The sequence below is a fragment of the Anas acuta genome, chromosome Z (assembly GCF_963932015.1).
Source record: "Anas acuta chromosome Z, bAnaAcu1.1, whole genome shotgun sequence".
NCBI lineage: Eukaryota > Metazoa > Chordata > Aves > Anseriformes > Anatidae > Anas > Anas acuta.
In genome coordinates, this window is record NC_089017.1 from 16,735,416 (window position 1) to 16,758,165 (window position 22,750).

General features: G+C 37.6%; 1 protein-coding gene across 5 annotated transcripts in view; it reads left to right on the forward strand.

The window, feature by feature from the left end:
* Positions 1-22,750, forward strand: part of IPO11 (importin 11) — a 93,229-nt gene that overhangs the window by 15,010 nt on the left and 55,469 nt on the right. For all 5 annotated transcript variants that reach the window (XM_068667684.1, XM_068667687.1, XM_068667683.1 and 2 more), the window contains exons 6-16: positions 3,696-3,768; positions 7,141-7,344; positions 11,880-12,012; positions 12,970-13,028; positions 13,882-13,930; positions 16,996-17,066; positions 18,763-18,955; positions 19,748-19,900; positions 20,132-20,175; positions 20,989-21,079; positions 22,527-22,574. In XM_068667684.1, the coding sequence (XP_068523785.1) occupies positions 3,696-3,768; positions 7,141-7,344; positions 11,880-12,012; positions 12,970-13,028; positions 13,882-13,930; positions 16,996-17,066; positions 18,763-18,955; positions 19,748-19,900; positions 20,132-20,175; positions 20,989-21,079; positions 22,527-22,574 (1,118 nt within the window). The remainder of the gene's footprint in view (positions 1-3,695; positions 3,769-7,140; positions 7,345-11,879; positions 12,013-12,969; positions 13,029-13,881; positions 13,931-16,995; positions 17,067-18,762; positions 18,956-19,747; positions 19,901-20,131; positions 20,176-20,988; positions 21,080-22,526; positions 22,575-22,750) is intronic.

The following is a 22,750-nucleotide window of genomic DNA, read 5'->3' on the forward strand; positions in this document are numbered from 1 at the left end:
GCACAATTTGGTCTGTCTTCTGGAAGTGTTACCAGCTTCCTTATCTTACAATTTTGCACACTTTTAGCTTCTTTAGAAAAGACTTCTTTAATCTGAACGGTATTAGGATTTCATTTTCCTGGAAATACTTCTGATTTCACAGAGAATTTCTATTTCTGTCTTTTGTGGACTTAATTCTTTGATTTGATTACTTTGGCAGCAACTTGCGTAATATTTTTGTTTTAACACTAATAAGTATCTTCAGATTCATATTTCCGGTTTATGAACTAGTTGGAAGAAGATCAAAAACTTTGAAACTGCAAACTGTGGAAGTGTACAACATAGAGTTTAAAATTGTTCTGCCAAAGATCTTAATTTTTTGTTTGTGATTCAGCGCTGAGGAGAAACAATTTTTTGAATAACATGCATTCTTCCTAATTTCTGGTTTGCCTACAACTTCATTATGGAGTTGTGGGTTTTTCTTGCAATATAATAAAGGAGGATAAAGATACGGTTTTCAACTGTTAACGTCTCAACTAACACTGCAGTAGGTGAATATGTAGCTGGGGCTTCAGTGTCCAGCAGATGTCACTGTTGGATTAGCTATATGGTAAATTCTTCTATCCTCCTGTAGCGGCTAGAGACTACTTGACTTATATAAATCACATAAAAATGCACTATACTACTTGAATCCTAATTAGTTTCTTAAATTCTTGTACTTACTATTTGATGACTTTGCTTGTCATAAGCTTTTGTATTTGAGGAGTTCATCCTTATGAGTCCTTTTTTTTTTTCTTTCAAATTATTTCTGAAAATAAGGCTTATTATGCAGTTAGTATGTAGAAAGTGTGGGTTAGTATCACAGACTGGCAACTGATTTCAGACAACAGGAAGTGGTATTGTCGGTGTGTTTAATCTCTGTTTCTAGCTACTAGACTTCGTTTGAGATGTGATAATTGAATGCATGCATCTAAATCATAGCGATATGAAGTAAAAAAATTCCTAAATAATTTTGACTGATGTATGCAAGAAACAGATTTCTGGGTATCATCAGTAAATAAAAGAGCATTTCTTTTTCCTCGTTATATAATCAAATACCACCAAGGAATTTTGGAAAGCATTTTTTCCTGTCCAGAAATCAAAAGGAGTTATGTGGCTCATAAGAAGTCTGGAGCAGTAGGGGAGTGATACAATATTTTGTAACCTGAACTCATAAAGAAGCATAAAGATAATTTAAAGCTTTACTTGAGTGAAAATTGACCTTTATGGCTTACAGTTTGTCCTTACTTCTTTTCCTTGCATTTTGTAGAATCGTAGAATCACAGAATGGTTTGGGTTAGAAGGGACCTTAAAGACCATCTAGTTCCAACACCCCTGCCATGGGCAGGGACACCTTCCACCAGATCGGATTGCCCAGGACCCCATCCAGTCTGGCCTTGAGCCCTTTCAGGGATGGGGCACCCACAGATTCTCTGGGCAACTTGTGCCAGCACTTCACTGTGCTCACAGTACAAAGAATTTCTTCCCAATATATGATATAAATCTACCCTATTCAAGTTTAGAGCTGTTCCTGCTTGCTCTATCACTACACGCCCTTGTAAAAAGTACATCTTCAACTTTCCTGTAGGCCCCCTTTAGGTACTGGCAGGCTGCTGCAAGGTGTCCCTGGAGGCTTCTCTTCTCCAGGCTGAACAGCCCCAACTCCTTCAGCATGTCCTTACAGGACTGGTACTCCAGCCCTTTGATCATCTTTGTGGCCTTCCTCTGGACTTGCCCCAACAGCTCCAAGTCCTCATGTTTGGGGCCCCTGAGTTGAATACAGCGCTCCAGATGGGGTCTCACAAGAGCAGAGCAGAGGGGGAGAATCACCTCCCTTATCCTGCTAGCCACAGTTTTTATGCAGCCCAGAAAGCCAACTTTGTCCTGGGCTGTAAGCACACATTGTCAGCTCATGTTTAGCTTCTCTTTAATGAAAACCCCCAGGTCGTTTCCCTGAGGGCTGCTCTCAATCTATTCTCTGTTTAGCCCATGCTTATGATTGCCGTGACAGAATTGTAGGATTTTGCACTTGGCCTTGTTGTTGCGTGATGTTGCTGCAGGCAAGCCTTGAACTTGCATGAAGATCATATGGGCCCAGCTCTCAAGCCTTAGCATGCTTTTGAGGAGGGTCACCTCCTTTGCAATCAGCTCCTTATTTGCGAAGTGCCTTGGCATAGTTTGTAGGAGGATGTGCTTCCTAATATTGCGTGGCACGGTGGTGAGATTAATGAGCCTGTAGTCCTCCAGGTGCAAGACTTTGTACTCGGTGTTGTTAAACTGCACAAGGCCCACTTCTCAAACCTGTCAAGGTTCCTTGGTATGGCATCTGTTTCCGCCATCAGATCAACTGCACCACACAGCTTGGTGCCGTTGTCAAACTTGGTGAGGGTGCACTCAATGCCAATCAAGTCAATGTTCCTGACAAAGATGTTAAATAAAACCACTCCCAATACTGACCCCTGAGGAACACCACTTATCACTTCAGTTGTCTCCACCTGGACAGTGAACCATTCACTACAACTTTTCGAATCCAGCACACCAATTCCTTATTGGAGTGGTCCCTTTGCCAAATCCAATTTGGAGACAAGGATGTTGTGTGGGACAGTGTCAAATGCTTTGCACAAGTCCAGGCAGAGCATGTCAGTTGCTCTTCCCCTATCTACCAAAGCTTTAACTGCCATGACTTGTTAAACATGATTGAGAGTGGCTTAGAAACTTCATCCAACAGTTCCTTTAGGTCTGTTGGTTACATCTCATCAGGTGCCATGGACTTGTGCTCCTCATTCTCCCTGCCCCTTCCTTTGCCTTCTGCAACTTGGGTGGCGTGCCTAGAGCACTTCCTGGTGCAGATTGAGGCAAAAAAAAGTCATGGAGTACCTCAGCCTTCTGCATTTCATGTGTAACCAGGTCTTCGATTTCCTTCTTGAGGAAGTTTTCCTTAATCTTCCATTTATCAGGGATGTACTTGTTGAAGTTCTTGTTGATCTTGACATTCCTGGCCATATTCAATTCTACCTGGGCTTAAGCTGTCCTAACCTGACCCCTGGCTTCTTAGACAGTGTCTCTGCGTTCCTCTCTCATTACTTGTCCACCCTCTGTAAGCAATGTAATTTTCTTCCTTTAGTAGTTTCTTAGTTCAGTAAGTTGAAGAGGATTATTGCTTTTGTATTTGATTGCCTTATTCTTAGCACCTTTTTGTTGTGATCCACTAGCATATGTGGGCCAAGTCATGCTTCAGTTATAATTGTCATAGTAATAACTGTATAATAACTCCTTAATAACAACCAGTTTATATAGCTCTTTTCCTTGATATAGCTGTGTACCCTACTGTATATGTGAACTTTGTCTTTTGCCTCTTGGGTTTGCAGAGATCACAATAAAACCTGATTTCAAAGGGCTTCATAAAGACGTGGTTGTTTCACTGTTCTCTCTCTTTTCAAATACCTTGAGATAGCAGAATTACAGTGGATATGCTCTTGATAGTCTATCAAGCTGAAATAACATGAGTTTCAAGAACATGGTGTGTAAAACTAATTTTTAGCATTTGTGCAACTGAATTTGACTGAAATAAGATCAGTTTCTGTGTCCATTAATAATGACAAAATAATTCTGAATATGAATTAGTAGTTGGATTTTGTTGAAAATGAAATGATATTCTAATAATTGTATCCTGACAGTGCTCTTTCTGAAGAGGAAAAAACTACGTTGCGTGCTGGACTTATTGCCAACTTTAATGAGCCAGTGAACCAGGTTAGTGATGAATGGCTAATTATTACTGTCCTAGCAAATGCTTGTATTGGTGTATAATTTGGTTTCTTTATTTACAAAGTGTACAAGAATAATAAGGAAGTTGACAAGTTGCGATTTATGTGTTGCCTCTCAGAATGTTTTTCTATGTATCATAATTCAGTGTGATCTCTTTCTTGTTTTGTTTTTTTTGTTTTTGTTGCAGTGACAGCTCATGTTGCCCCTTAATGTTTATGCAGCTGCTTGGTGAAATGATTCAGGGAATGGGTGTAGCTCAAAAATAATCCTCTCCCTACTCCTGCTCCTTTGTGACTTACTTTTTTCAGATGTATCTGTTCTCTCAGTTTGATCTGGCTCCTATTATAGCCATACACGGAAGTGTGGTGGCGTTGGTGTAGCAGGAATGAGCTGTTGAAAAAGCTGCTGCATAAATGTGCCTAAGCAGTATTGCTGTCATGTGTCCAATCACAGCATTAATTAATTTAAATAAGCATGATAAAGATTCAGTATGATGTTGTCTTGCCTTACATAATTTAAAGTGACTAATAAGCTACTGTTTTGATTAGAATAAGGGTTTATTGTTAAATTGAGTGTAGAGCTAATGCTAGGGGTTCAAAATATGCATAGATGAATCAGTCTTCCTTCTGCTATAGTGTTCTTGCTCATAGATTGAGATTCTGAAATGAAGTTATTAGCTAATATTTTAAGTTAGGTCTCAAAGAACTTGGAAGACAAAACATAGATGTGATTTGCAAAAGGTAAAACTTAAACAGGAAACAAGCTTTCATTCTGCAGATAGAAGTTGAAAACTGAACTCTTGAATTCCTTCATGGGATTACTGCTATTCATAGGATAACAGCAATATATCAGAGTAATTTGTGCTTTGTAGAACTCATTTGTGCAGTGATAAGTTTGAGTAGAATTTAGTTTTTATTTCAAATAGTTTTTTTAAATGCCGGTAGGCATAGAAATCGATAAATTTTTCATATAAGTACGATTTTAATGTAAAAGTATGACCAAATATTACTTGTTTCTTTTTCAACCAAAAGAAACTATGAAGTGTTCCATGCTGGACCATAATGTGTGCATCACTTATGGTATTACTAGGTAGTGCAGAGTTTAGCATATATTTCATTTTAAAGTGACTATTTTAAACCTTTTAAACTGACATTTATTATTATTTATAAGAATGTGAATTTATGTATTTATCTGTGTCTGTATGACACTGTCAGGATTCAGTCTTTTAAGATGTGGAGGGGTTTATTTTATGCCAGCACTGTGTTCCTAAGTGTTTGCCCAGGCAGTTGTTGTGATATTGGAAGTGTATTTATAGACTTTATTGATGCTTATTCAAAGCATGCAGTGTGATTCATGAACCACAGATAAGCCACGCAGAATTTCGTGTTATGTATTCTGCACATTGTTTGCTAATATGCTTTGATGTTAAGGTTCTTGGGGCACGCATAGTTGGCAGTTGCAGAAAGGTATTTCAGTCCATTTCCCTTACTTTCCTATCAACCAAACTGTGCTATAGGTATCTTTGTGTTTCCTTTCAGAGGCAATGTTCATTTAGTCCCTTCTCTGATAAGCCTGAAATTTGGTATCTTGTGTTCTTCGAGAGTGCCATTTTTTTAGTCACAGATACTTCATAACAGTTCCTTGTGCTTTCTGCATCATTAAGGGTAGGAAAAATATAACTGTTTTATGTATAAAAATGAAAACAAAAAAAAAGTACCTCAACATATAGGAATTAGACATGGAATTGTGATGACTTCCTCTGACTTCAGGGGAGGGGAAGAAAAAAAATAGAACGTATGTTGGGAGCACAATTTCCATGCCCTCTGATGATATTAACATATGGAGGGCACAGTGAAATAAAATGCTCCTTGAAGTGTGATGTCAGATTTTTTTCTACTTAAATAGCCAATACCTCAAGACAAAAGTACTCTTAGCATCCCTGATGCTAAGTGTTAGCATCAGGTTCCTTGTGTCTTACCTGGAAAAGAGTTTATTTGTTCCCTCCTGCCAATCAACATCACTTGATCTAAGAGTAAATAAATCTCCTGCGTTTTCTTTGCAAACTTTGACATCAGCTTTCTGAAGAAAGCTCTCTTAGCAAGCAGGCAGCAATGAATATTGTAGAGATTTTTGTGGAGGTGTTCAGACTTCATGTTTAACACCTAAGGAAGCAGTAAAGGGCATGGTTATTACCTCTTATGCCCTTAAGTTGCTGGAATTATGTTTGATAACATCAGAAGGTAACTTCTAGTGCAGTGGTTGTTGTAAGGGTGGGAACAACGGCTTCATTAGGGTTATCTGATGAATGGCCTTTTCAGTGTGAGAGAGAAAACAGACAGCCTGATAGATGAGGGCTGACAGGCAATGCCACACACCAAGAGTCTGCAGCCACTGACTGGTGGACAATTAAGGAACTCCAGGCATGGCTCTGAAGAGAGTCAACCTGGACTTAGTAAGGGATTAGAACTGGGAAAGAACAACATCATGAGGTTTAGGGTTATTTGGGATGAGGGTATGTGAAACTATGAAAGCTTATTAAGAAACGTTTAGGGGGAGAAGTGGGGAATAGGCAGGAAGGTGTATAGGAGGGGCCAGCCCTGTAAACCACAGCTGGTCAATACCCATGTCTGCACAAGTGCTGTGCTTGATCACTACAGTCTGTCCTGTTTTCAGGTTAAATCCCTTCTTGGATATCTTTTGGTGTAATCTTACTCTCTTGCATGTGTGCGCTGCAAGGGATAGGTACCAGTTAACAGTGAAACTGTTGTGTTTGGTGCCAGCAACTGAAGTTGGAGGGTGCAGTTGTCCCTGGCCTGTGCTATGAGGATCTGGAGCAGGAGAGAGCTATTTGGTTGGGACTGTTGGTTGTAGACTAGGTGCCAGTAGATGGAGGGAAAGAAAGTCTCTGTCTAAAAGTTAAAAATCACATACAGGGATAGCAGAAATAAGGGTGATTGGTATTCAGAATTCTGTATTTTTTTTCGTAGGAAGTGCTAGAAAAGATGATTAACTAAAAAGTGCTTCCCAAGTATCTGATTCTTCATTAACATGATTTCTAGAACAAATGACTTGAGTGATCTTTATGTAAAATTTAAACAGTTTAGTGAGCTTTAGTGAGCTCAACTTTTTATATAATATTTAATCTGATCATAAAATTGAAGTACAGTGTTTTTCCACTCTATTTGTGTTCTGCAAACTTTAAAATAGCTTAAGGGGGGAAAAAAACACAAACTCTGTCAATCTGTACTACCTTATTTTTAATTCAGGTTTTATTTGACTTAAATTTTGCGGTGTCTGTTTTCTAAATGATTTTGACATTGTGGTACCTGTATTTATTTATCTTTTCTTTTTTTGCAGATAGCAACTCAAATCTCTGTGCTAATAGCTAAAGTTGCCAGGGTGGACTGCCCGAGGCAATGGCCAGAACTGATACCCACTCTTCTAGAATCTGTGAAAGTCCAAGATGATCTTCGGCAACATAGAGCATTACTTACCTTTTATCATGTTACAAAGACCCTGGCATCCAAACGGCTTGCTGCAGATAGGAAGCTTTTCTATGATGTAAGTAATGTGGTGCAGTATTGTATAATATAGGCAAACAGCTTGTCTTATATGATTGCTGCTTCCCTGTGTTTAGTGGGTGCTGAATTAATGGCAGGTATGTTGACTTCTATGTCTGCCTTTTGAAGCAGAAAAACTCTTACTTTGGTGGTTATATGTACAATACGAAATATTTTAAAGTCAATTCCTCTGTGAAATGTTTTTGAGATTTTTATTAACTTTGTGTGTGACAAATATTTTTATAATGTGACTCATGTTTATGACTTGGATGGTTTTTTATAACAACTTGTGGTAAGAAGCAAAGGATGATCTGCAGCACAATCTGTGCAAATCAGCCTTTTGTTATCAGGCCGTAAAGCAGATGTTATGTATAACGTGCAGTGTTTTTGGAAGATTGCTCTGGATTCAAAACTCAACAGTTTAAACAGTGCCAAATTTTAGATTTCCATACCTCAGTATCTTTTCCTTTATTATTAGTGGAAGTGTGTTCATGATGACAGGGCTTTTATTAGATCAACTTTTTCCATTTTCATTCCGTGAATGAAAATGTGAAGTCTTGTCTCATCCAGTTCGTAACCTCCATTGTAACAGTCCACTGATTAGAACACAGATTTGTCTTCAGCTGAATCTCCAGTCCAGTTTGGAGTTAGACAATGATGCAGTACAGATAACTGATCTTTTCCAGGAATGTTGCATTTCAAAATTTTAGTTCATTTCTTGATTTAAAAAAAAAAAAGCTTATCACACAGGTATTGAAGAATGCTTCTGAAGGTTTATTTATCTGTGTGGAAATAATTTGCCTCATTGTGAGGTCATCAAGGTGAAATGAAGTCAGCAGGAGCTTGAGGGACTGAAGGCTGATTCCTGTAATAGGACAGAACTGAGATTATATGTTTTTGTGAGGGTTTTGTGTGTCTTCCTCCCTCAGACATACAAGTATATAGATACAGATGAATATAATCCCTATATAGGAAATACTTATATTTAATTTTTGTAATCTGTTAGACCATTATACATGACCTGAGTACTTGTACACTACAGGTTTTGTTAGATTCAGTTCTTTATGTGAAAGTAATGAAGAAAGAGCAAGCACTCTCCTAAAAGAAGCAGCTGTGAATGTTGCTGATGTGTATGGAGATAGGAAAAAAACAAACAAACAACTGAACTTCAAAGCTCCATCTACATAAATAGTCAAAATTCAGTACAGAGGCAGAACAGAATTAATAGGTCATAAGGTGTAGTATTGTTAAAGTTGTCTTGTCCAAAGGTACCTGTGCTGTTTTTTCAGCTATTTCACAAGATTCAAAAAGAGCTCGGATACCTTCAATCATATTTCACTTGTTTCCAACAAGCTCATTTAGTTTGTGCGACCTTCTTTCTTGTGGAATACCATTTTTCCAGCACAGCACTTTCTTTATATATTCTGTTGTTGGAGAAAGAGAACTTCAGGTGTGAAGAAAAGGCATATAACTTTTTTTTTTTTGAATTTATGGGGAGGGCATTTCATATCCAAAATACAATTGAAATTTCCTAACCTTTAAGCACAGTTTAAGTCTTCACATTTAAACATTTGTTATTTTTTTTTAGCTTTTGGATAAGTTCAATACCTAGAGTTCTTCTATCATCTGATTTGAAATTAAAAAATACTAGTGTGTTCAGTTTCACTGTGGAGAGAAATAAACAGCTCTGAACTCTATATGTGCAGAGTTTTTTTTAATGTTATGTGGAAAAAGGAGATCTTTTGAGCATCTGGCACTATGGTATTCATATTTTATGATTTTAACAGCAGCAAAACTGGTCAACTTTGCAGTTTGCTTCTTCTGTCTCCTGGTAAAGGGAATTCACATTAAGCGGCAGGTGATCTCTCTTGGACAGGTTATTCTTTCTCATAATAAATAAGAGCCATGCTAAATATTTTTACAGCTTTTGAGTGTCTGCACTTCATAACTTTTGTATCTGTTGAAACAAGAGGACAAGGTTTCTTATCCTAATTCTTTGTATTACTTTTGTGTATTGATCATCTGGACAAGGTATATAGCTATATTGGAAAAGATATCGTGAATAGCTGCAAATCAGTGAAAACATCAATTACATTATTTTTTCCAGTTTCTTATGTTTTTTGGGCCTTCTCCAAACTGGCTTTGAACACCTCCAGGGATGGGGCATCCAGAGCTTCTCTGGGCAACCTGTGCTACTGCCTCACCTCCCCCTGAGTGAGAAGAATTTTCTCCTAACATCTATAGTCGAAATCTCTCCTCTTTAAGTTTAAAAACGTTCCTTCTTGTCCTATCATTATTTGCCTGAGGAAAAAGTCACTCTCCATCCTTTTCATAAGCTCCCTTTAAGTAATGAAAAGCTGCAATGAGGTCTCCCTTGGAGCCTTCTCCAGGCTGAACAGCCCTACCTCTCTCAACCTGTCTTCATAGGAGGTGCTCCAGGCCTCTGATCATCGTTGTGGCCCTCCTCTGGACTCACTTTAACAGCTCCACATCCTTGTGCTGGGGACCTCAGACCCAGATGTAGGACTCCAAGTGGGGCCTCACAAAAACAGAGCAGAGGAGCACAATCCCCTCCCTGCACCTGCTGGCAACTCCTCTGTTGATGCAGCCCAGGATGCGGTTGGCCGTCTGTGCTGCAAATGCACGTTGCCAGCTCATGTTGAGCCTTTTGTCCACCAGAACCCCCAGGTCCTTCTCTGCAGGGCTGCTCTCAGTATGTGTCTGTACTTCTGTCTGGAATTGCCCCAGCCCAGGGACAACGTTGCTGTCACCAGTGCACCTTGCACTTGGACTTGTTGAACCTCATCAGGATCACATGGTCCCACTTCTCCAGCCTGTCCAGGTTCCTGTGGATGGTATCTCTTCCTTCTGTTGTATCAATTTCACCACTCAGCTTGCTGAGAGTGCACTTGATCCCACTGTCATTATGATGTTGATAAAGATAGTAAACAGCACTGGTCCCAAAACAGACCCTTGAGGGTCACCACTCATCACCAGCCTCCACCTGGACATAGAGCTATTGACCGCCACTCTCTGGCTGTGCCCATCAAGCTGATTCCTTATCCACTGAATGGTCCACCTTTCAAATCCATCTCTCTCCAAGTTGTAGATCAGGATTTCATGTGGGACCATGTCAAAGACCTTACAGAAGTCCAGGTAGATATTGGTCGATCTTCCCGTGTCAACTAATGCAGTCACATTGTTATAGAAGGCCACCAGATCTGCTTTTCACTTACAGTGGGAGGCACATTGCTCCCGCAACCCCTGCCCAGTGTTTCAGGGACTCAAGAGATATGGGAAGCTTGACTGGCAGTGAAGGCTGAGGTAAAGAAGTTTCTGGGTACCTCAGCCTTCTCCATGTGTATTGTCATCAGTCCTCCTCTCTCGTTTATCAGAGGGGGCATGCTGTCCCTGGCCTTTCATTTCTGGCCAATGTCTGTATAGAATCCCTTCTTGTTATTCTTTGCATCCCTTGCCAAGCTCAGTTCCATCCATGCCTTGGCTTTCTTGATCCCATCCCAGCACACCCAGACAGCATCCCTATGCTCTCCCCAGGCTACGTGTCCCTGTTTCCACTGCCTGTGCATTTCCTTCTTGTGCCTCAGTCTGACCAGCAGGTCCTTGCTCAGCCACCCTGGTTTCCTGCTGTCCCTTCTTGCTTTCTTATGCATTTACGATGATCTTGCATATTTATTCTTCAGCTTACATCTCTTACTACTACCACAATCACACTTTGTCTGCTTTATGGACTAAAGGAATTTAAATTAGCCTAGCCCCATGATGAGGTCTTTAGGTAATGCAAATTACCTAAAGTAAAAGTAAAGTAATGCAAATTACAATTGCCATTTGAATGACTCCAGATGTTAAAAGTATGTGGTGGGTCTTCCTATTGGATGGTATACATTTGTGGTTCTCTTTCTTCCCCTTATTGTTAATAAAGCAATTGCTATTTTGAAAACCATCAAGCATTCTATATTTTAAATGATTTGAGGTGAATCCAGGGTTTGCAGATATCATGGTTATAAGTTTCAGCGTAAGCATTGTTCAGTACTATTTTGCTTACATATATGCATGTAACCACTACGTGTTTTCGCAGTGTAATTTGATTCAGATGTTACCTATGGTGTAAGACAAATAGTTTAAATCTTGTGAGAAAGAAGGCAATGAGAACAGCTGGAATTTTTTGAAGCTTCCTACTCTGTTGTAGACCTGTGGCTAGAGTTAGTGAAGATCAGGTAAGAAAGGAGGCCTAGATAGATAGTTGTAAAGCGATAGTTGTAGTACAAGTAGTCAGGGATGCAGATGAGTCTGTCACAGCATACTCAAATTAAGACACGAAATGTTTCTGGAAAACAGCATTAGGTCAGTACAACTTGGTACACCAAAGGAATGAGCAAAACACTGTTGCTTAGAAGAAGATGGATTATACTTCTTATACAAGAAGATGGATTAAGTAATAGTCTCAACTGCCATTTAAAATTTATGAATATATTGTAATACATTCAGGAAATAAAATACGCTGTTGATCTTTTGCAGCTTGCATCTGGTATTTATAGCTTTGCGTGTTCCTTGTGGAATCATCATACAGATACGTTCCTACAACAAGCTTGTAGAGGGGATGAAGCTGCTGCTACAAATTCCTTGGAAAGAACCTTGTTGTCATTGAAAGGTAATAATACAGAATAATTATTTAATAATAATATAATAATAATTTAATAATGAAATAAGTTTCTTCAAACCTGATGATTAACAGTTAGAGTAAACAGGTAAAGAGTCCTAACATTATTTGATAAATTTGTGCCTGTGGGGAAAGCCAGTAGCCTTGGCTTCTTTTTACCTGTGCCTTTAGCAAAGCAGAAAAAAAATGGTGCACTTGGAAGGTGAAGAAGGTACCTTTATTCCTCAGCATGCACCATTCTGATATATGTGTGGTAAGGAGTCTTAAGTTTTGGAGGTGGGAAAGTGGAAGGCATGATAAGACACATTTTTGTGTGTGTTGTAGTGTAGACTTGCATATGTCTTATTTTAGGTGCTTAACTGAAGAACCTGAGCTGCTAATTTTAAGTTCATCTCATGGTCAGTTAAGAGGTAGCTTTATCAGTCAGTTTAGATTTTAGGTTGATGCTCAGGTATTTAATGGTGGAATGATCACATATCCTTACTGTACTTTGCTGCATTGAGGAATTAAAATATTTCTGTGTGGTGCCTGCAATGTGGTTGATATCAGTCCTGAATTATTTCAGAAGTTGTGGCATATGGCTTCTTGGGGTTACTGGCAGTAACAAACCTGAGAAAATTAAAAAGAGGACATATGCATCCTAGCTTGGTCCTTTACATTCACAGACCACCCTCTCCCCTTACCTCCACCCCCACAGAGTGCATATTTGCAACGTTTGCAGAATTCTTTACAATTCAGTAATTCTTGGTGTTCTTTTCATTGGTTTTCACGTAATGTACAGAACTCTAAATTATTTCAGGAATCACATTAGGTATGATAGAGGTATCCAAAGGCCCAAAATTTATGTATCTTTTTAAATTTGGAAATTGGAAGAAATGCACAGCAACTAATCACGTTCTGAAATCTGAACATGAGAAATATCTACACAACTAACTTCTTTTTTCCTAGTGCTTCGTAAACTAACAGTCCATGGGTTTGTAGAACCTCATCGAAGTGCAGAGGTGATGGTACGTAATATACATCTGTTTCTAATTGTAAAAACTCTTGTCATTATTTCAGGTGTTACAGCAATGTTTAAAGATGGCTGAAAGACACATTTTTGTTTTTGTAAAGGAAATTAAAGTAATACTCTACCAAAGTTGCCCTCCTGTAAGTTAAGGATCATCAGACCCTAGATAGATCCTAGATACTATGACATCAATGGCAAGATGTCTTTGGGGAAAGAAAAAAAAAACAAAAAAAACTTAAATGTCCCATCCAGTTTGTGTCATGTGATAATAGCATCTCTCTCTCTGCCGGTAGATTTCATGTGTATTCTTTCCCCCCATCATTTGAAAGGATGTTTTTAATTTAATGATGAATGTAATGGTGTATGTATCCATGATAGATTTTCTTTGATTATGAGATGAAAGCCTGCGGTATGCAGACCATCTAGGGCAAAAAAAAAAATAAGAAAATGGAATCCAAACCTCTCCTTCACCTCAAAACACTTCAATTTGCTGAAAAAGTTGGGTACCTAATAGCTACATCCTGAACTGTGAAGTAGAGAACAGTTACACCTGCCATATTACATCCTGAGTTCAAGAGGAAAGATTATAAAGCAGGAGTCTGTATTTACAGACTCCTCTTTCTATTAGAGGTATTGTGCTATTTGTGTGGTGCTAACAAAGATCATCTGCTAGCTAGCTAATTACTTGTTTCATGATGAAATTGCTTGTCCATTAAAATTAATTACTTAATTGAAAGTGATCCTGGGATGTCTGAGCTGTTAACATGTATGTTTGGCTCAACTCTCTTTTCATAATACAGTGCAAAATGAGCTTAATCTATAGACACATATACTGTTATTACATTTTTCAGGGTTTTCTACATGCAGTGTTTGAACGGCTAAAACAGTTTCTGGAGTGTAGTAAGTATCTTAATCTTTCCTTGTGTTGTTTAAATATTAGAAATTGGATGAAAAAGTAATACAGTTCTATCAAAATATTTTTTTTTTATAAATGCAGAGTTATTTTAAATGGTGCTGAAACTGCACAGGAAAGACTTAAATAACTTTTTTTTGCTTTTGTATTGAAGAGTAAAACCCCACCAAAATCATACCCAGTGTTACAATGCCTATTTTGGGGAGAAGAAAATCTTAACCCATGGAGTGACAAAGTATGCATATTCAAATATGTAGATATTACAGAAGTACACATCTTGAATATTCTTTTTGTTTTTCATATTTCCTTGAGTCTACTATATATTTTGGTAACTGTCAAAATGGGAAATAATTACCACATTCAGCTATATGTACTTTATGGAGAATAGTACTCTTAGGCATACAACCACAACCACAGGTTAACACAGTCAACAGAAGTATAAGCATAATTGGCAAGTGTTACTGCTTTTGCAGGGAAGTTACCTAAAGCAGGTAAAAAAAAAAAAAAAGCTCACTGGTATTGCATCTGAACTGACTGCTTTCCTGCTCACTTGCAGTAGGCCTGCAAAGCCATTCATTCATTTAATTCACCCATATTGCAAACCATTCTTTAATTTGAAGTTTGTCAGGCCACTCTCTCAGGATTCAACAATATTTTTTTTCCAATGTTTGATGTCTGAACTGAATAGAAATACTTTTTTGATACAAATGAAAGTAGTTGGCTCCAGAACTTGTACTTAGGTGAGAAGCGCTGATCTGGACTCTGAACTTTGTTTATATGAAAACTTAAAGAAACTTCCATTCTGTGCAATGCCAAAACATTTTTTTTTTTGTCTTCTAAAATACAATCTTCTATAATACAAGCTTCTCTGCATGCAACTGTTTGCCCTGTCTGCTGTGCTGTAATCACACACTTTCTGCCCCTTCTTTCATTTTTGGCTATGTAATCTCCTGGCATAAACTGAATGACTTGTAAGGCAATCCCGTCTTGATGTTTTATGGTTGTCATAGGATTTAGATGTCCTAAGATAAGAAATGAGCTGAGGCTTACTATTTCCACTTTGGTTTCTATAGAATCACAGAATGGTTAGGGTTGGAAGGGACCTTAAAGATCATCGAATTCCACCCTCCTATCATGGGCAGGGACACCTCTCACCAGACCAGGTTGCCCAAAGCCCCGTCCAGCCTGGCACTGAGCACTTCCAAGGATGGGGCAACCACAGCTTGTCTGGGCAACCTTTCTCAGTGCCTCACCACCCTCTGAATAAAGAATTTATTCCTAATATCAAATCTAAACCTACCACCTTAGAGCCATTCCTTGTTGTCCTATCACTCCAGTCACTCCCTGACAGAGAGTCCCTCCCCAACTCTCCCGTAGGCCCCCTCCAGTTACTGGAAGTCTGCTATAAGGTCTCCCTGGAGCCTTCTCTTCAAGCTGAACAACCCTAACTCTCTCAGCCTGTCCTCACAGGAGGGGTGCTCCAGTTCATCCTCATGGTCCTCCTCTAGACTTGCTTCAAGAGCTCCATGTCTTTGTGCTAGGGGCTCCAGAGTGCTTATGGGGGGGGTCTCATGAAAGCAGAGCAGAGGGCCAGAATCACCTCTCTTACCCTGCTATCCCTGCTTCTTTTGACGCAGCCCAGGATATGGTTGGCTTTCTGGGCTGCAAGTGCAGATTGCCAGCTTATGTCAAGCTTCTTGTCCACCAAACCCCCCCAGGTCCTTCTCAGGGCTGTTCTCAATCCGTTGTCCACCCAGCCTGTATTTGTACTTAGGATTGCCCTGGCCCAAATGTAGGACCTTGCACTTGACCATGTTGAATTCCATGAGGTTTGTACAGGCCCACCTCTCAGGCCTGCCCAGGTACCTCTGAATGGTATCCCTTCCCTCCAGCATGTGGACCACACCCCTCATCTTGGTGTCATCTGCAAACTTGGTGAGGGTGCACTCAATCCCACTGTCCACGTCACTGGCAAAGATGTTAGTGCCAGTCCCAATACTGACCCCTGAGCAACACCTTTCATTACTAATCTCTACCTGGACAGTGAGACATTGACCGCAACTCTTTGAGTGCAACCATCTACGACTTATCCACCGAGTGGTCCATCTGTCAAATCCATGTCTCTCCAATTTAGAGACAAGAATATTGTGTGGGACAGCGCCTAATGCTTTGCACAAGACCAGGTAGATGATGTCAGTTGCTGTTCCCCTATCTACCACAGCTATAACTCCATCATAGAAGACCAGATTTCTCAGGGATGATATGCCCTTAGTGAAGTCATGGTGGCTGTCACCAGTCACCTCCTTATTTTCCATGTGCCTTAGCGCGGTTTGCAGGAGGATGTGCTTCTTGATGTTGCCTGGCACAGAGGTGAGACTGACTGGCCTGTAGTCCTTATCAGTAAGCTGTTTTTCAAAAGCACACACCACTAACTATAATGAAACTAGAATTTACTTCTGTTACATCATCTTCTTTGCTTTTATGCTGTCAGTATGGCTGTCTTTTGTTTTTTCTATTTTCTTATAAAAGCTTTCTTTGTTTTCTAAATTCAGATTGTTCTTTTTTAAATCCAGACTGTTTTCCAGTGTCCATAGTCTTTTTTTTTTTATGATGGGTTTTCTAGTAAGGTACATATGTACATATGTAATAAGGATATACCATAGTATTCTTATAAGGACATTTTAAGCTTTTCAGTCTGCCCTTGCTAGCATTTTGCTAATCTATGCTAGCATTTTGCTTGCGTTATTTTGACTGTCTTTTATGATTGAGTGGTGTGTAATGATGTCCCAACTGTTTTACTCAGACCAGTTATAGTGACTTTCACTGCAGCTGAGAGAAATGGTTAAAGATTTTTTTTTTTTTGCAATATTCATTACCTTCAATTTATGACTTTGAATTTATTCTGCCATAGAACATTTTTTTCTGGCTGCTATAACCCCTGAACTGCAGATAAAACAAGTTGTTCACCAGTATTAACTTTTTAAGATGTAGCTATCCAGAAAGAAAAGGGGAGTCTGAAAAAATGATAGTTGTTAAATATCTGATTTACCAGGTAGAAGTATAAGAGCAGAAAACGTATGCAGAGATCGTCTAGAAAAGACTATAATTCTGTTCACTAAAGTGGTAAGTATATTCTCCATACAGTTACTGAATAGATTTGAGCAGTGCAGTCCCCAGTCCCCAATATGTATGTTCCTTAAAACCAGTAGGTTTCAGATTTTTTCAAGAAGAAGAAGGTACTGCAGCTTGGAACTTCTTTGCTATATAATAGCCTTTATTTTATTTTATTTTATTTTATTTTTCAGAAATGTATTTGTATGTTCGTGCTGACATAAATCACAGGAGCAAAGAATCCATTTCCTTAGTGCAAATAGAATGGCATTCTATAAGTAAATTATTAACTAGCATTTTGTTTAAAAAATAAAAATAAAAAATAACTGTCTTTATTAGAAATAACGAGGTTTTTCATCCAGTTAAGTACTTCTATAAGTACTTAGATTGCTATTTCTAAGGCGCTGTTAGTTCTATTGAATCTCTGGCTACTTCTGGTTTACTGAAAGAAAATTAACAAAAATAACCCTTCTCTTTCTCAGTTTTACAGTCTATGACTTCTGTATAATATAGTACATTTTGAGTTTTTAGCTAATTCTGTGCAACCATTAATTGTGTTACCAGAAGGTGATTTTAACATTGACATTTGCTCTGCCTTTAATAGGTATAAAACCTAATGACTTCCCATTGTTTGCAAATTATGTTTTGGGACAATGGTTCTAATTTAAATGTTCAGCATAATTATAATAGGTGGGAGGCACACATAGCTGTTAGCAAAATTGAACTGAAGGTACTCGACTCAACATTCTTAGTCTTTATCATAGTACATCTTCTTTTGAACTAATAAGTCTTCTTTTAACTAATAAGCAGAGCATGGGGGCACATCTTTTTTCATCTTTTTTTTTTTTCCTCAGAAACCTGGAGAGAAAGTACATGTTATTCATAGATAATCTACCACCTATAGAAATTAAGATGTAAGAATTTAGCTTTAGGCATTTTTGCAAGTAGTAGAGATTAGGAAATGTAAGCACATTCTAGACCACGAGTTAGAAGAACTAAGGTCAAGAAGTAAGTGCATGTTCTGCAGTGTTGGGTGTATGGGGGGAAAAAAGAATTAAAACTTCTTACCCTTGCACCTCTTATCTTTATGTCCCATCTGTTTAATTATGAGAATGTCAGTAGTATCTGGTATGCCTAATAAACAGGTAGTAAGTATCTGTAGTGACCAATTTAAATATTTTTCCTTATGTTCTGTGTACATTGGAATTGTTTTTTGTGATTCGGTATAGGATGTCTGGAAATTGGCAATAATTTCCTGTATGTTTATGGTCCAGTGAAAATACAGTGTTGCCTCTCCTTAGTAGTTACCCATTTGGAGGCTGGAATTTTTTTTAAACAACATAAACCTTAAATGCTGCTCTAGAAGTACCTGTGGATATCAATGTGCTAAAATGTTGACAGCTTTAATTGTAGTGGATGTGTTTTACATACTGTGTTGCTATCAAGTTGGTCAAGTTGAAAACAGGTATGGTTCCTTAAACTTTTAACAAAGGATAATTTTGAATGTGAATCAAGAATTAAGTGGAGAAACTAGTGCTTCATTAAGCGTTGATACCGATCTTTTCCTAATTTCCTCCTTTCAATTTAATTTTCTATAGTTCTGTATAAATATAAAGCTTTTCTGTAATTTTTTTATGAAAGTATTTAATGTAAGACTTGCACAAAAATTAATTTGATTCTTTTGCTCTTCTCCTTGCTTAATTTCTAGCTTTTGGACTTCCTGGATCAACATCCTTTTTCATTTACATCTTTAATTCAGAGATCATTGGAATTTGCTGTAAGCTATGTTTTCACAGAGGCTGGTGAAGGAGTTGTATTTGAGCGCTTCATTGTACAGTGTATGAATCTCATCAAGATGATTGTAAAAAATTATGCTTATAAGCCATCAAAATATATTGAAGGTACTGCTGCTATTTACTAAATATATTTTTATATTTTGTGAAAAAAAATTTGCGAGTTGTAAGTGAACTCCTTTGAGTCATACTTTTGAAGCACTTAATGCATCAATACTTGGTAATATGCTTCTGTCTCTATACAGGTAATTCTTGTGTTGATGGTTAAAGTGTTGATATGTATGGACATAGATTTGCCAAACATATACAGTGTTTGTTTTGGCTGTATAGCATGAAGTATTTGTTTTTATTGCTGCTTTCTATAACCAGTCTTAATTCCTTAAAACAAAAACAAACAAAAAATGTCATCCTAGTTGTTTTTAACATTATATTTGGATAAACTTTTTGAATAGATATAAACGAAACCTTCTTTGAATTCTGTGTTTTTAATTACATTCTTCAGTAATGTGATGTGTGTGTGTGTGTGTGTATAAAGCAGTAAAGCAGTGTCACTTTAGTAGCTGTAAAACTTGATAAATATTTTGTGAAGCTGTACTGACTGAAAGGTTGTCTAATTGTAGTGTTTGGGAACTCCCATAAAATTAAATTACAGAATCACAGGATGGTTTGGGTAGGAAAGGACCTTAAAGATCACCAAGTTCCAACTCCACTGCCATGGGCAGGGACACCTCCCACCAGACCAGGCTGCCCAAAGCCCCATCCAGCCTGGCTTTGAACACTTCCAGGGATGGGGCATCCACAGCTTCTCCGGACAACCTGTGCCAGTGCCTCACCACACTTATACTGAAGGATTTCCTCACTATTTAATTGTAATCTGGAATTTTATGTGTTTCATTTCAGATAGCAGTCCTGAAACTCTTGAAGCACATAAAATAAAGACGGCATTTTTCACATATCCAACACTAATGGAGATATGTAGGAGATTAGTCACTCACTATTTTCTGCTGACAGAGGAAGAATTAACAATGTGGGAAGAGGACCCAGAAGGCTTCAGTAAGAAACTTGTATAGTTGGCCACAGTTTATTTAGATATGGGTGTAATATATGTACCTCCTACAATATTGGTTGTTTACTTTTTGCAGTTTTGCTAAATTACCTCCAGAGGGAGTGTTTTCTGTAATGTGAGAGCTTTCTCAGTTGTCCGTGACACTCACATTTAAATACTAAACTTTGTTTGAACCATAGCTGAAATAATGCTTTCTCCTTTTCTTTGTGAAATAATAGCTGTAGAAGAGACAGGAGGAGATTCTTGGAAGTACAGTCTCAGAGTAAGTATTTCACTTTGAAATAAAACATTCTACATTTCCGCGTGCGCTTCTTGATAGTCTTATAACCAGGAGAGATGATAGGTGATAAAAAGATAAGTTCATGTTTCTCAAAAAAATCATTAGTTAAAGAAATTTCATTCAAATTAATGTAAATGAACTCAATTTGTTTATCAATGGTTAAACTTTCTGAAATGTACTGGAAACTATGCGCTTCATATTCTAGAAGGGAGGAGAAGGAGTTTGCTTCAGCATTTTGTATTGTGTAGGATCTGGTGGTTATTGAAGAGAAATTGTCTCTTTTTTAAACTGATAACTGATGTTATCACTAATGACTTTATTACTATACATGATGAATGAAGTTTCAGATGCATCTGTACCTTTCAGATCAGATCAAAAATGTTCTTTTGGAGTGAATCTCCCAATTATCCATGCTGTGCTATGCTTTGCAAGATCTCAAAGCATATTTGCTGGGTTACTTTCAGATTAAAATAACATTGCATATCTAGTGCAAGTATAGCATTCAGTCCAAATGACTGAACTAATGCAAAGGGAAACTGAGTGTGGTCGTTAGCTTCTCAGTTTTTGTATTACTTCACAGATGCAGTCTTGTACCACAGAGCTCACTAATATTATTTCATATTATATACTGTATAAAATGAAATGATATTTCATATAAAACTAATTTATCTACAGAAGATTACATTTTAAATTGTGGCTTTCAGTGTAAGGTATTCAGTACTTAAAAAATTCAGCATAAAACACATTTTAATTGCCATTTTCTTGACTCTGAAACTTTTTTTTTTAATTTTTCAGCCATGTACAGAAGTTCTTTTTATTGATATTTTCCATGAGTACAATCAGACTCTGACCCCTGTGCTTTTAGAAATGGTTCACAGCCTGCAAGGTAAGCTGTTTGAAACATACAGAAACTGTAAAATGTAGTGTTCTTTGTTTTTTATAAACTGTTTTATCAACTTTTGTCAAATACTGAACAATTTAACCTTGTGATAGCTAATGCTACATAGCACATTCATTCTGTATTCTGTATTTGAAAGAATTTGTTAATACATTAAAATTCTTAAACTTGCTATAAAAAAAATACAATGTGTATATAGGAAGAGGAAATCCTAAGGATTCCTTCCTTTTCAATGTGACTTTTAGATGACTGACAAAAATTGAAGCATTTCTGCCTCTGTGAGGTTTCAGGCTTTCTTGAGAATGGTGAAGTTTAATGAAGTCTGTGAATTGTTTTTTACCAGGAACTTTCTGTTCAAATGTTGCAAGACAGTTTATGTTGATTTTGCCATGTCTGTGCAAGAATCGGGGGGGGGAAAAAGCATTTAAATAGAAAGCTCAAGGTATGCTGTTGTTTTGGAGGGTCTAGAGGACTTTCCAGCTCTGTACAATCTACTTTTAAAATCTTAATCTTTTTCTGTATGAAACAGAAGCCTTTGCAGGCTGAGAAGTTACTTTTTTTTTTTTTTTTTGGCTCCCAAACTTAAGTTAAGCATCCATAGAAGATAACAAGTAATAACCGGCCCTTTTTCTCTTGTATTTTGGCTTAGGTTTTGTTTCTCTAGGTTGCATCTTATATAATGTTTTGTATTTGACATATGTATTTGATATATTCTGCTATAATGTTTTGTATTTGAACATACCAGAATGACTCAGTACATCCTATTAAACAGAAACAAGGCTCAGAAAATGAATGTTTATTTCTGACTTCACATCCAGAACTTCTTCGTATACACAAGTTTCTGGATGGTTTGCTGTGGTTTGATACTGGGAATTGCAGATCTCTTATAGAAGTGTTATTTTGTTTTCCGAGAATTATGGAATATACTATTTTTATGTTATCAGATACTCATACTTTTTTTTCCCTGAAGACTTTTAGTACCCATTTCTGGGTATTTTCAGTTTGAGACTTACAGTTAAAGTACAAGATGGTATAAAGAATTCATTAATTTTCAAGACTTGGGAAAATTTTTACTTAGGCATTCTAAGCACACATGCATAAACATATAAAGTATATCAGAACTACGTCTGGGTAGTAACTGTTTGCAGCGTCTACCACATGGTAGACACGGTCTTCAATCTGCTCATTAAAATACAATTTCTGACTTGCATATTGCCATGAAAGGTAATTCTGATCTGAGGAAGCAAGTCAATAATAGGTTGTGAAAGCATATTCACTGAAAAAGGTATAAAATGTGAAACACTGACTTGTAAGTAAAAATAACAATGTAGTCCTAATTTAGAGTATAGTTAGTTGAAGCATAAGCTCTTTAAGAAAGCATCTTGCTTGCAGTCTTTATTTTAGTTATGCTTTTTTCTTTAACTTTGTCTTGTAGGAACTACCAACATGGAAGATACCAGTGCTATACTGATTAAAGATGCTGGTAAATTAAATTTTACTTTACCTTTGAAGGAACAGAGCTGCTATTGTGTATGTGCTTGACTTCTTAAACGTTATATGAAGCATATGCAAGATGTATTTTTTAAAACGTTAAAGTAGGATCTGAGTCCTATTTTTCCTTGAGCTTGATGTCAGTCTTCTCTTTTAGAGAGACTCGTG